Genomic DNA, 11,567 nt, shown 5'->3' with positions numbered 1-11,567 from the left:
AAATTGGGGAGAATCCCCAAAAATTGGGGAGAAACGGCAGGAATTTGGGAACATTCCCGGGAATTTGGGGAGCCCAAATTTGGGGGAGTTTGGGGTTGGTTTGGGCAATAAAGTTGAGTTTCGGTGGAAATTGTGGTGGATTTTGGGGAGAAAAGGGTTAAAAAGGGGGTTTGGGACACCCCAAAAATTTGGGGAGAAACGGCAGGAATTTGGGAACATTCCCAGGAATTTGGGGAGCCCAAATTTGGGGGGTTTTGGGGTGGGTTCGGGCAATAAAGTTGAGTTTAGGGTGGAATTTTGGGGAGAAAAGGGTTAAAAAAGGGGCTGGGAACACCCAAAAATTGGGGAGAAACCGCAGGAATTTGGGAACATTCCCAGGAATTTGGGGAGCCCAAATTTGGGGGAGTTTGGGTTCAATGAAGTGGCTGGAAAAGGCAGAATTGGGGATTTTTCCCCCATTTTTGGGCCCGTTTTTGGCTCCTCTACGACCGCCAGGGCATCGGGCGCCGCATGCGGGGGCTCTTCTTCTAGGGAGCCCCAAAATCCCCCCAAATCCGCCCAAAAGCCGCCCCAAAATCCCGGGAATTCAGCCCAGGAGCCGCGGGAAGCTCGGCAGCTCGGGCTCGGGGCCTTGGGGGCCAAGAGAAGCGGTGGGGAAAGGAGAAATTGGGGGGTTTTGGGGTGAAAAAAGGGGGGTTTGGGACAGCCCCAAAATTGGGGAGAATCCCTGGGGTTTGGGGATTCATCCTGGGAATTTGGGGAGCCCAAATTTGGGGGAGTTTGGGGTGGGTTTGGGCAATAAAGTTGAGTTTCGGTGGAAATTGTGGTGGATTTTGGGGAGAAAAGGGTTAAAAAGGGGCTTGGGACACCCAAAAATTTGGGGAGAAACGGCAGGAATTTGGGAACATTCCCGGGAATTTGGGGAGCCCAAATTTGGGGGAGTTTGGGGTGGGTTTGGTCAAGAAAGTTGAGTTTAGGGTGGAAATTGTGGTGGATTTTGGGGAGAAAAGGGTTAAAAAGGGGGTTTGGGACACCCCAAAAATTTGGGGAGAAACCGCAGGAATTTGGGAACATTCCCGGGCATTTGGGGAGCCCAAATTTGGGGGAGTTTGGGTTCAATGAAGTGGCTGGAAAAGGCAGAATTGGGGATTTTTCCCCCATTTTTGGGCCCGTTTTTGGCTCCTCTACGACCGCCAGGGCATCGGGCGCCGCATGCGGGGGCTCTTCTTCTAGGGAGCCCCAAAATCCCCCCAAATCCGCCCAAAAGCCGCCCCAAAATCCCGGGAATTCAGCCCAGGAGCCGCGGGAAGCTCGGCAGCTCGGGCTCGGGGCCTTGGGGGCCAAGAGAAGCGGTGGGGAAAGGAGAAATTGGGGGGTTTTGGGGTGAAAAAAGGGGGGTTTGGGACACCCCCAAAATTGGGGAGAAGCCCTGGGGTTTGGGGATTCATCCTGGGAATTTGGGGAGCCCAAATTTGGGGGAGTTTGGGGTGGGTTTGGGCAATAAAGTTGAGTTTCGGTGGAAATTGTGGTGGATTTTGGGGAGAAAAGGGTTAAAAAGGGGCTTGGAACACCCAAAAATTGGGGAGAAACCACAGGAAATTGAGAACATTCCTGGGAATTTGGGGAGCCCAAATTTGGGGGAGTTTGGGGTGGGTTTGGGCAATAAAGTTGAGTTTCGGTGGAAATTGTGGTGGATTTTGGGGAGAAAAGGGTTAAAAAGGGGTTTGGAACACCCCAAAAATTGGGGAGAAACCGCAGGAATTTGGGAACATTCCCGGGAATTTGGGGAGCCCAAATTTGGGGGGTTTTGGGGTGGGTTTGGGCAATAAAGTTGAGTTTAGGGTGGAATTTTGGGGAGAAAAGGGTTAAAAAAGGGGCTTGGGACACCCAAAAATTGGGGAGAAACCACAGGAATTTGGGAACATTCCCGGGAATTTGGGGAGCCCAAATTTGGGGGAGTTTGGGGTGGGTTTGGGCAAGAAAGTTGAGTTTCGGTGGAAATTGTGGTGGATTTTGGGGAGAAAAGGGTTAAAAAAGGGGTTTGGAACACCCAAAAATTGGGGAGAATCCCCAAAAATTGGGGAGAAACGGCAGGAATTTGGGAACATTCCCAGGAATTTGGGGAGCCCAAATTTGGGGGAGTTTGGGGTGGGTTTGGTCAAGAAAGTTGAGTTTAGGGCGGAAATTTGGGGAGAAAAGGGATAAAAAAGGGGCTTGGAACACCCAAAAATTGGGGAGAAACGGCAGGAAATTGGGAACATTCCCGGGAATTTGGGGAGCCCAAATTTGGGGGAGTTTGGGTTCAATGAAGTGGCTGGAAAAGGCAGAATTGGGGGTTTTTTTCCCCATTTTTGGGCCCGTTTTTGGCTCCTCTACGACCGCCAGGGCATCGGGCGCCGCATGCGGGGGCTCTTCTTCTAGGGAGCCCCAAAATCCCCCCAAATCCGCCCAAAAGCCGCCCCAAAATCCCGGGAATTCAGCCCAGGAGCCGCGGGAAGCTCGGCAGCTCGGGCTCGGGGCCTTGGGGGCCAAGAGAAGCGGTGGGGAAAGGAGAAATTGGGGGGTTTTGGGGTGAAAAAAGGGGGGTTTGGGACACCCCCAAAAATTGGGGAGAAGCCCCAAAAATTGGGGAGAAGCCCCCAAAATTGGGGAGAATCCCTGGGGTTTGGGGATTCATCCTGGGAATTTGGGGAGCCCAAATTTGGGGGAGTTTGGGGTGGGTTTGGGCAATAAAGTTGAGTTTAGGGCGGAATTTTGGGGAGAAAAAGGGTTAAAAAGGGGCTTGGGACACCCAAAAATTGGGGAGAATCGGCAGGAATTTGGGAACATTCCCGGGAATTTGGGGAGCCCAAATTTGGGGGAGTTTGGGGTGGGTTCGGGCAATAAAGTTGAGTTTAGGGCGGAAATTTGGGGAGAAAAGGGTTAAAAAGGGGGCTTGGAACACCCAAAAATTGGGGAGAAACGGCAGGAATTTGGGAACATTCCCGGGAATTTGGGGAGCCCAAATTTGGGGGAGTTTGGGTTCAATGAAGTGGCTGGAAAAGGCAGAATTGGGGATTTTTCCCCCATTTTTGGGCCCGTTTTTGGCTCCTCTACGACCGCCAGGGCATCGGGCGCCGCATGCGGGGGCTCTTCTTCTAGGGAGCCCCAAAATCCCCCCAAATCCGCCCAAAAGCCGCCCCAAAATCCCGGGAATTCAGCCCAGGAGCCGCGGGAAGCTCGGCAGCTCGGGCTCGGGGCCTTGGGGGCCAAGAGAAGCGGTGGGGAAAGGAGAAATTGGGGGGTTTTGGGGTGAAAAAAGGGGGGTTTGGGACACCCCCAAAATTGGGGAGAAGCCCTGGGGTTTGGGGATTCATCCTGGGAATTTGGGGAGCCCAAATTTGGGGGAGTTTGGGGTGGGTTTGGGCAATAAAGTTGAGTTTCGGTGGAAATTGTGGTGGATTTTGGGGAGGAAAGGGTTAAAAAGGGGGCTTGGAACACCCAAAAATTGGGGAGAATCCCCAAAAATTGGGGAGAAACGGCAGGAATTTGGGAACAATCCCAGGAATTTGTGGAGCCCAAATTTGGGGGGTTTTGGGGTGGGTTCGGGCAATAAAGTTGAGTTTAGGGCGGAATTTTGGGGAGAAAAAGGGTTAAAAAGGGGCTTGGGACACCCAAAAATTGGGGAGAAACCACAGGAATTTGGGAATATTCCCGGGAATTTGGGGAGCCCAAATTTGGGGGGTTTTGGGGTGGGTTTGGGCAATAAAGTTGAGTTTTGGTGGAGATTGTGGTGGATTTTGGGGAGAAAAGGGTTAAAAAAGGGGCTGGGAACACCCCAAAAATTGGGGAGAATCCGCAGGAATTTGGGAACATTCCCGGGAATTTGGGGAGCCCAAATCTGGGGGAGTTTGGGTTCAATGAAGTGGCTGGAAAAGGCAGAATTGGGGATTTTTCCCCCATTTTTGGGCCCGTTTTTGGCTCCTCTACGACCGCCAGGGCATCGGGCGCCGCATGCGGGGGCTCTTCTTCTAGGGAGCCCCAAAATCCCCCCAAATCCGCCCAAAAGCCGCCCCAAAATCCCGGGAATTCAGCCCAGGAGCCGCGGGAAGCTCGGCAGCTCGGGCTCGGGGCCTTGGGGGCCAAGAGAAGCGGTGGGGAAAGGAGAAATTGGGGGGTTTTGGGGTGAAAAAAGGGGGGTTTGGGACACCCCCAAAATTGGGGAGAAGCCCTGGGGTTTGGGGATTCATCCTGGGAATTTGGGGAGCCCAAATTTGGGGGAGTTTGGGGTGGGTTTGGGCAAGAAAGTTGAGTTTCGGTGGAAATTGTGGTGGATTTTGGGGAGAAAAGGGTTAAAAAAGGGGTTTGGGACACCCAAAAAATTGGGGAGAATCCCCAAAAATTGGGGAGAAACGGCAGGAATTTGGGAACATTCCCGGGAATTTGGGGAGCCCAAATTTGGGGGAGTTTGGGGTGGGTTTGGGCAATAAAGTTGAGTTTCGGTGGAAATTGGGGTGGATTTTGGGGAGAAAAGGGTTAAAAAAGGGGCTTGGAACACCCAAAAATTGGGGAGAAACCTCAGGAATTTGGGAACATTCCCGGGCATTTGGGGAGCCCAAATTTGGGGGAGTTTGGGTTCAATGAAGTGGCTGGAAAAGGCAGAATTGGGGATTTTTCCCCCATTTTTGGGCCCGTTTTTGGCTCCTCTACGACCGCCAGGGCATCGGGCGCCGCATGCGGGGGCTCTTCTTCTAGGGAGCCCCAAAATCCCCCCAAATCCGCCCAAAAGCCGCCCCAAAATCCCGGGAATTCAGCCCAGGAGCCGCGGGAAGCTCGGCAGCTCGGGCTCGGGGCCTTGGGGGCCAAGAGAAGCGGTGGGGAAAGGAGAAATTGGGGGGTTTTGGGGTGAAAAAAGGGGGGTTTCGGACACCCCCAAAAATTGGGGAGAAGCCCCAAAAATTGGGGAGAAGCCCCAAAAATTGGGGAGAATCCCTGGGGCTTGGGGATTCATCCTGGGAATTTGGGGAGCCCAAATTTGGGGGAGTTTGGGGTGGGTTTGGGCAATAAAGTTGAGTTTTGGTGGAAATTGTGGTGGATTTTGGGGAGAAAAGGGTTAAAAAAGGGGGCTTGGAACACCCCAAAAATTGGGGAGAATCGGCAGGAATTTGGGAACATTCCCGGGAATTTGGGGAGCCCAAATTTGGGGGAGTTTGGGGTGGGTTTGGGCAATAAAGTTGAGTTTCGGTGGAAATTGTGGTGGATTTTGGGGAGAAAAGGGTTAAAAAGGGGTTTGGGACACCCAAAAATTGGGGAGAAACGGCAGGAAATTGGGAACATTCCCAGGAATTTGGGGAGCCCAAATTTGGGGGAGTTTGGGGTGGGTTTGGGCAATAAAGTTGAGTTTCGGTGGAAATTGTGGTGGATTTTGGGGAGAAAAGGGTTAAAAAAGGGGTTTGGAACGCCCAAAAATTGGGGAGAAACCACAGGAATTTGGGAACAATCCCAGGAATTTGGGGAGCCCAAATTTGGGGGGTTTTGGGGTGGGTTTGGGCAATAAAGTTGAGTTTAGGGCGGAATTTTGGGGAGAAAAGGGTTAAAAAGGGGCTTGGGACACCCAAAAATTGGGGAGAAACGGCAGGAATTTGGGAACATTCCCAGGAATTTGGGGAGCCCAAATTTGGGGAGTTTGGGGTGGGTTTGGTCAAGAAAGTTGAGTTTAGGGCGGAAATTTGGGGAGAAAAGGGATAAAAAAGGGGCTTGGGACACCCAAAAATTGGGGAGAAACCACAGGAATTTGGGAACATTCCCAGGAATTTGGGGAGCCCAAATTTGGGGAGTTTGGGGTGGGTTTGGGCAATAAAGTTGAGTTTCGGTGGAAATTGTGGTGGATTTTGGGGAGAAAAGGGTTAAAAAGGGGGCTTGGAACACCCAAAAATTGGGGAGAATCCGCAGGAATTTGGGAACATTCCCGGGAATTTGGGGAGCCCAAATTTGGGGGAGTTTGGGGTGGGTTCGGGCAATAAAGTTGAGTTTAGGGTGGAATTTTGGGGAGAAAAGGGTTAAAAAGGGGGCTTGGAACACCCCAAAAATTGGGGAGAAACCACAGGAATTTGGGAACATTCCCGGGAATTTGGGGAGCCCAAATTTGGGGGAGTTTGGGGTGGGTTTGGGCAATAAAGTTGAGTTTAGGGTGGAATTTTGGGGAGAAAAGGGTTAAAAAAGGGGCTTGGAACACCCAAAAATTGGGGAGAAACCACAGGAATTTGGGAACATTCCCGGGAATTTGGGGAGCCCAAATTTGGGGGAGTTTGGGTTCAATGAAGTGGCTGGAAAAGGCAGAATTGGGGATTTTTCCCCCATTTTTGGGCCCGTTTTTGGCTCCTCTACGACCGCCAGGGCATCGGGCGCCGCATGCGGGGGCTCTTCTTCTAGGGAGCCCCAAAATCCCCCCAAATCCGCCCAAAAGCCGCCCCAAAATCCCGGGAATTCAGCCCAGGAGCCGCGGGAAGCTCGGCAGCTCGGGCTCGGGGCCTTGGGGGCCAAGAGAAGCGGTGGGGAAAGGAGAAATTGGGGGGTTTTGGGGTGAAAAAAGGGGGGTTTGGGACAGCCCCAAAATTGGGGAGAAGCCCTGGGGTTTGGGGATTCATCCTGGGAATTTGGGGAGCCCAAATTTGGGGGGTTTCGGGGTGGGTTTGGGCAATAAAGTTGAGTTTCGGTGGAAATTGTGGTGGATTTTGGGGAGAAAAGGGTTAAAAAGGGGGCTTGGAACACCCAAAAATTGGGGAGAAACCACAGGAAATTGGGAACAATCCCAGGAATTTGGGGAGCCCAAATTTGGGGGAGTTTGGGGTGGGTTTGGGCAATAAAGTTGAGTTTCGGTGGAAATTGTGGTGGATTTTGGGGAGAAAAGGGTTAAAAAAGGGGCTTGGAACACCCAAAAATTGGGGAGAATCCCCAAAAATTGGGGAGAAACGGCAGGAATTTGGGAACAATCCCAGGAATTTGTGGAGCCCAAATTTGGGGGGTTTTGGGGTGGGTTTGGGCAATAAAGTTGAGTTTAGGGCGGAAATTTGGGGAGAAAAGGGTTAAAAAGGGGGCTTGGGACACCCAAAAATTGGGGAGAAACCGCAGGAATTTGGGAACATTCCTGGGAATTTGGGGAGCCCAAATTTGGGGGAGTTTGGGGTGGGTTTGGTCAAGAAAGTTGAGTTTAGGGTGGAATTTTGGGGAGAAAAGGGTTAAAAAGGGGGCTTGGAACACCCAAAAATTGGGGAGAAACCACAGGAATTTGGGAACATTCCCGGGAATTTGGGGAGCCCAAATTTGGGGGAGTTTGGGTTCAATGAAGTGGCTGGAAAAGGCAGAATTGGGGATTTTTTCCCCATTTTTGGGGGATTTTGGGGGGGAAAAATGGAGTTTTTTGGCAGAAAAATGGGATTTTTGGGGAAAAATGGAAATTTGGGTGGAAAATGGAGTTTTTGGGGGAAAAATGGGATTTTTTTGGGGAAAAATGGGATTTTTTTGCGGGAAAAACCGGGGAATTTGGGGCTGGGAGGGAAAAGAACAAACGAATGCCCGAAAATGGTAAAAAATCCATTTTATTGCTCAAAATTCTCCTTTTGCTCCAAAAAAAAGCACCGGGAAAAACCTGGGGGGGAATTTGGGGTCCCGGGGGGGATTTTGGGGTCTCTGAGGGAATTTTGGGGTCCCTGGGTTGGGGTTTTTTTGGGGATTTTGACACGAATTTCGCCATTTTTCCAGTTTTGGCCAAATTTCCCGGATTTTCCCCCAATTTTTGGGCTCCCCCTCAATCCGAGGGGATCCAAGTGAGATTTGGGGTCACCTGCAGCGCTTTCACCCCCTCAAGACCCCTTTTTTTGGGGGTTTTTTGGGCGATTTTCACCATTTTTGCGGGATTTTCGCCGTTTTGCCCAAAATCCCCGGATTTTGCCCCAATTTTTGGGGGGCTTTCTCACACGAAGGTGACTCGGGTCCTGGCAGGGTTCACCTGGAGCACGTTGAGCCCCAAAATTCAATTTCTGGCTCTTCCTGGGGGGTTTTGGGGCAGTTTTGGGGCATTTTTTGGGTGTTTTTTTTTGCGGGATTTTCGCCGTTTTGCCCAAAATCCCCGGATTTTGCCCCAATTTTTTGGGGGCTTTCTCACACGAAGGTGACTCGAGTCCTGGCAGGGTTCACCTGGAGCACGTTGAGCCCCAAAATTCAATTTCTGGCTCTTCCTGGGGGATTTTGGGGGCGTTTTTTGGGGAATTTTCACCATTTTTGCGGGATTTTCGCCGTTTTGCCCAAAATCCCTGGATTTTGCCCCAATTTTTGGGGGGCTTTCTCACACGAAGGTGACTCGGGTCCTGGCAGGGTTCACCTGGAGCACGCTGAGCCCCCAAAATTCAATTTCTGGCTCTTCCTGGGGGATTTTGGGGGCGTTTTTTGGGGGATTTTCACCATTTTTGCAGGATTTTCGCCGTTTTGCCCAAAATGCCCGGATTTTGCCCCAATTTTTTGGGGGCTTTCTCACACGAAGGTGACTCGGGTCCTGGCAGGGTTCACCTGGAGCACGTTGAGCCCCCAAAATTCAACTTCTGGGTCTTCCTGGGGGATTTTGGGGAGGTTTCAGGGCCGTTTTTTGGGGGATTTTCGCCATTTTTGCGGGATTTTCGCCGTTTTGCCCAAAATGCCCGGATTTTGCCCCAATTTTTTGGGGGCTTTCTCACACGAAGGTGACTCGGGTCCTGGCAGGGTTCACCTGGAGCACGTTGAGCCCCAAAATTCAATTTCTGGCTCTTCCTGGGGGGTTTTGGGGGCGTTTTTTGGGGGATTTTCACCATTTTTGCGGGATTTTCGCCGTTTTGCCCAAAATCCCCGGATTTTGCCCCAATTTTTTGGCGGCTTTCTCACACGAAGGTGACTCGGGTCCTGGCAGGGTTCACCTGGAGCACGTTGAGCCCCAAAATTCAAGTTCTGGCTCTTCCTGGGGGGTTTTGGGGGCGTTTTTTGGGGGATTTTCACCATTTTTGCGGGATTTTCGCCGTTTTGCCCAAAATCCCCGGATTTTGCCCCAATTTTTTGGGGGCTTTCTCACACGAAGGTGACTCGGGTCCTGGCAGGGTTCACCTGGAGCACGTTGAGCCCCCAAAATTCAATTTCTGGCTCTTCCTGGGGGGTTTTGGGGGCGTTTTTTGGGGGATTTTCACCATTTTTGCGGGATTTTCGCCGTTTTGCCCAAAATCCCCGGATTTTGCCCCAATTTTTTGGCGGCTTTCTCACACGAAGGTGACTCGGGTCCTGGCAGGGTTCACCTGGAGCACGTTGAGCCCCCAAAATTCAATTTCTGGCTCTTCCTGGGGGGTTTTGGGGGCGTTTTTTGGGGAATTTTCACCATTTTTGCGGGATTTTCGCCGTTTTGCCCAAAATCCCCGGATTTTGCCCCAATTTTTTGGCGGCTTTCTCACACGAAGGTGACTCGGGTCCTGGCAGGGTTCACCTGGAGCACGTTGAGCCCCAAAATTCAATTTCTGGCTCTTCCTGGGGGGTTTTGGGGGCGTTTTTTGGGGAATTTTCACCATTTTTGCGGGATTTTCGCCGTTTTGCCCAAAATGCCCGGATTTTGCCCCAATTTTTTGGGGGCTTTCTCACACGAAGGTGACTCGGGTCCTGGCAGGGTTCACCTGGAGCACGTTGAGCCCCCAAAATTCAATTTCTGGCTCTTCCTGGGGGGTTTTGGGGGCGTTTTTTGGGGGATTTTCACCATTTTTGCGGGATTTTCGCCGTTTTGCCCAAAATCCCCGGATTTTGCCCCAATTTTTTGGGGGATCTCTCACACGAAGGTGACTCGAGTCCTGGCAGGGTTCACCTGGAGCACGTTGAGCCCCAAAATTCAAGTTCTGGCTCTTCCTGGGGGGTTTTGGGGGCGTTTTTTGGGGGATTTTCACCATTTTTGCGGGATTTTCGCCGTTTTGCCCAAAATCCCCGGATTTTGCCCCAATTTTTTGGGGGCTTTCTCACACGAAGGTGACTCGGGTCCTGGCAGGGTTCACCTGGAGCACGTTGAGCCCCAAAATTCAATTTCTGGCTCTTCCTGGGGGGTTTTGGGGGCGTTTTTTGGGGAATTTTCACCATTTTTGCGGGATTTTCGCCGTTTTGCCCAAAATGCCCGGATTTTGCCCCAATTTTTTGGGGGCTTTCTCACACGAAGGTGACTCGGGTCCTGGCAGGGTTCACCTGGAGCACGTTGAGCCCCTCGTACTCGTCCAGGGCCGCCCCCACCTGGGCGGGGGTGAAGCCGCGGGCCCCCAGCACCTCCAGGGCGTGGGGGAGGGGCACCGAGCGCCCCCCGGGCCCCCCCAAATCCCGGAGAATCCCAAAAATCGCCTCCGACGGCCGCGGGCACCTGGCGGGGGAGGGGAGGGCAGGGCATGGGAATCCGCCCCAAAAATCCCCCAATTCCCACCATTCCACCCCAAAATTCCAGCCCAGCAGCCCCGGAAATTCCCGGGTTTTTTCCCGATTTTTGGGGGATTTTTTCCTGATTTTTAGGGGATTTTTGCTGATTTTTTGGGGGTTTTTTCTGATTTTTTGGGGATTTTTCCTGATTTTTTGGGGGTTTTTTCCCGATTTTTTTTTTCCCCGGTTTTTGGGTTTTTTTCCCGATTTTTTTGGTTTTTTTTCCCGATTTTTTTGAGGTTTTTTTCCTGATTTTTGGGGTTTTTTCCTGATTTTTTCCCAATTTTTTGGGAGTTTTTTTTCCTGATTTTTAGGGGATTTTTCCCGATTTTTTTTGGGTTTTTTCCTGATTTTTTCCCAATTTTTTTGGAGTTTTTTTCCTGATTTTGGGGGTTTTTTCCTGATTTTTTCCTGATTTTTAGGGGATTTTTCCTGATTTTTTGGGTTTTTTCCTGATTTTTTTGGGATTTTTCCCGATTTTTTTGGGGTTTTTTCCCGATTTTTTTTTTTCCCGGTTTTTGGGGTTTTTTTCCGATTTTTTTGGGTTTTTTTCCCGATTTTTTTGAGGTTTTTTTCCTGATTTTTGGGGTTTTTTCCTGATTTTTTCCCAATTTTTTGGGAGTTTTTTTTCCTGATTTTTAGGGGATTTTTCCCGATTTTTTTGGGGGTTTTTCCTGATTTTTTCGGATTTTTTCCCAATTTTTTGGAGTTTTTTCCTGATTTTTGGGGTTTTTTCCTGATTTTTTCCTGATTTTTAGGGGATTTTTCCTGATTTTTTGGGGTTTTTTTCTGATTTTTAGGGGATTTTTCCCGATTTTTTTTGGGTTTTTTCCCGATTTTTTTTTTTCCCCGATTTTCGGGGTTTTTTCCTGATTTTTTCGGATTTTTTCCCAATTTTTTTGGAGTTGTTTTCCTGATGTTTTTTGAGGTTTTTTTCCTGATTTTTGGGTTTTTTTCCTGATTTTTTCCCAATTTTTTTGGAGTTTTTTTCCTGATTTTTGGGGTTTTTTCCTGATTTTTTCCCAATTTTTTTGGAGTTTTTTTCCCGATTTTTGGGGTTTTTTCCTGATTTTTTCCCAATTTTTTGGGGTTCTTTTCCTGATTTTTTTTGTTTTTTCCAAATTTTTTTG

General features: G+C 50.3%; 1 protein-coding gene across 1 annotated transcript in view; it reads right to left on the bottom strand.

The window, feature by feature from the left end:
- Window positions 1-8,011: 8,011 nt before the first annotated feature.
- Window positions 8,012-11,567, bottom strand: part of MCM7 (minichromosome maintenance complex component 7) — a 49,540-nt gene continuing 45,984 nt past the window's right edge. Inside the window, exon 22 of the mRNA XM_082300582.1 lies at window positions 8,012-10,384. Coding sequence (XP_082156708.1) covers window positions 10,180-10,384 — 205 coding nt within the window. The 3' untranslated portion in view covers window positions 8,012-10,179. The remainder of the gene's footprint in view (window positions 10,385-11,567) is intronic.

The sequence above is a fragment of the Coloeus monedula genome, assembly GCF_965178545.1.
Source record: "Coloeus monedula genome assembly, chromosome: 40".
Taxonomy (NCBI): domain Eukaryota; kingdom Metazoa; phylum Chordata; class Aves; order Passeriformes; family Corvidae; genus Coloeus; species Coloeus monedula.
The sequence above is the reverse complement of the archived record's forward strand: the minus strand, read 5'-3'. Positions and strand labels throughout refer to the sequence as shown.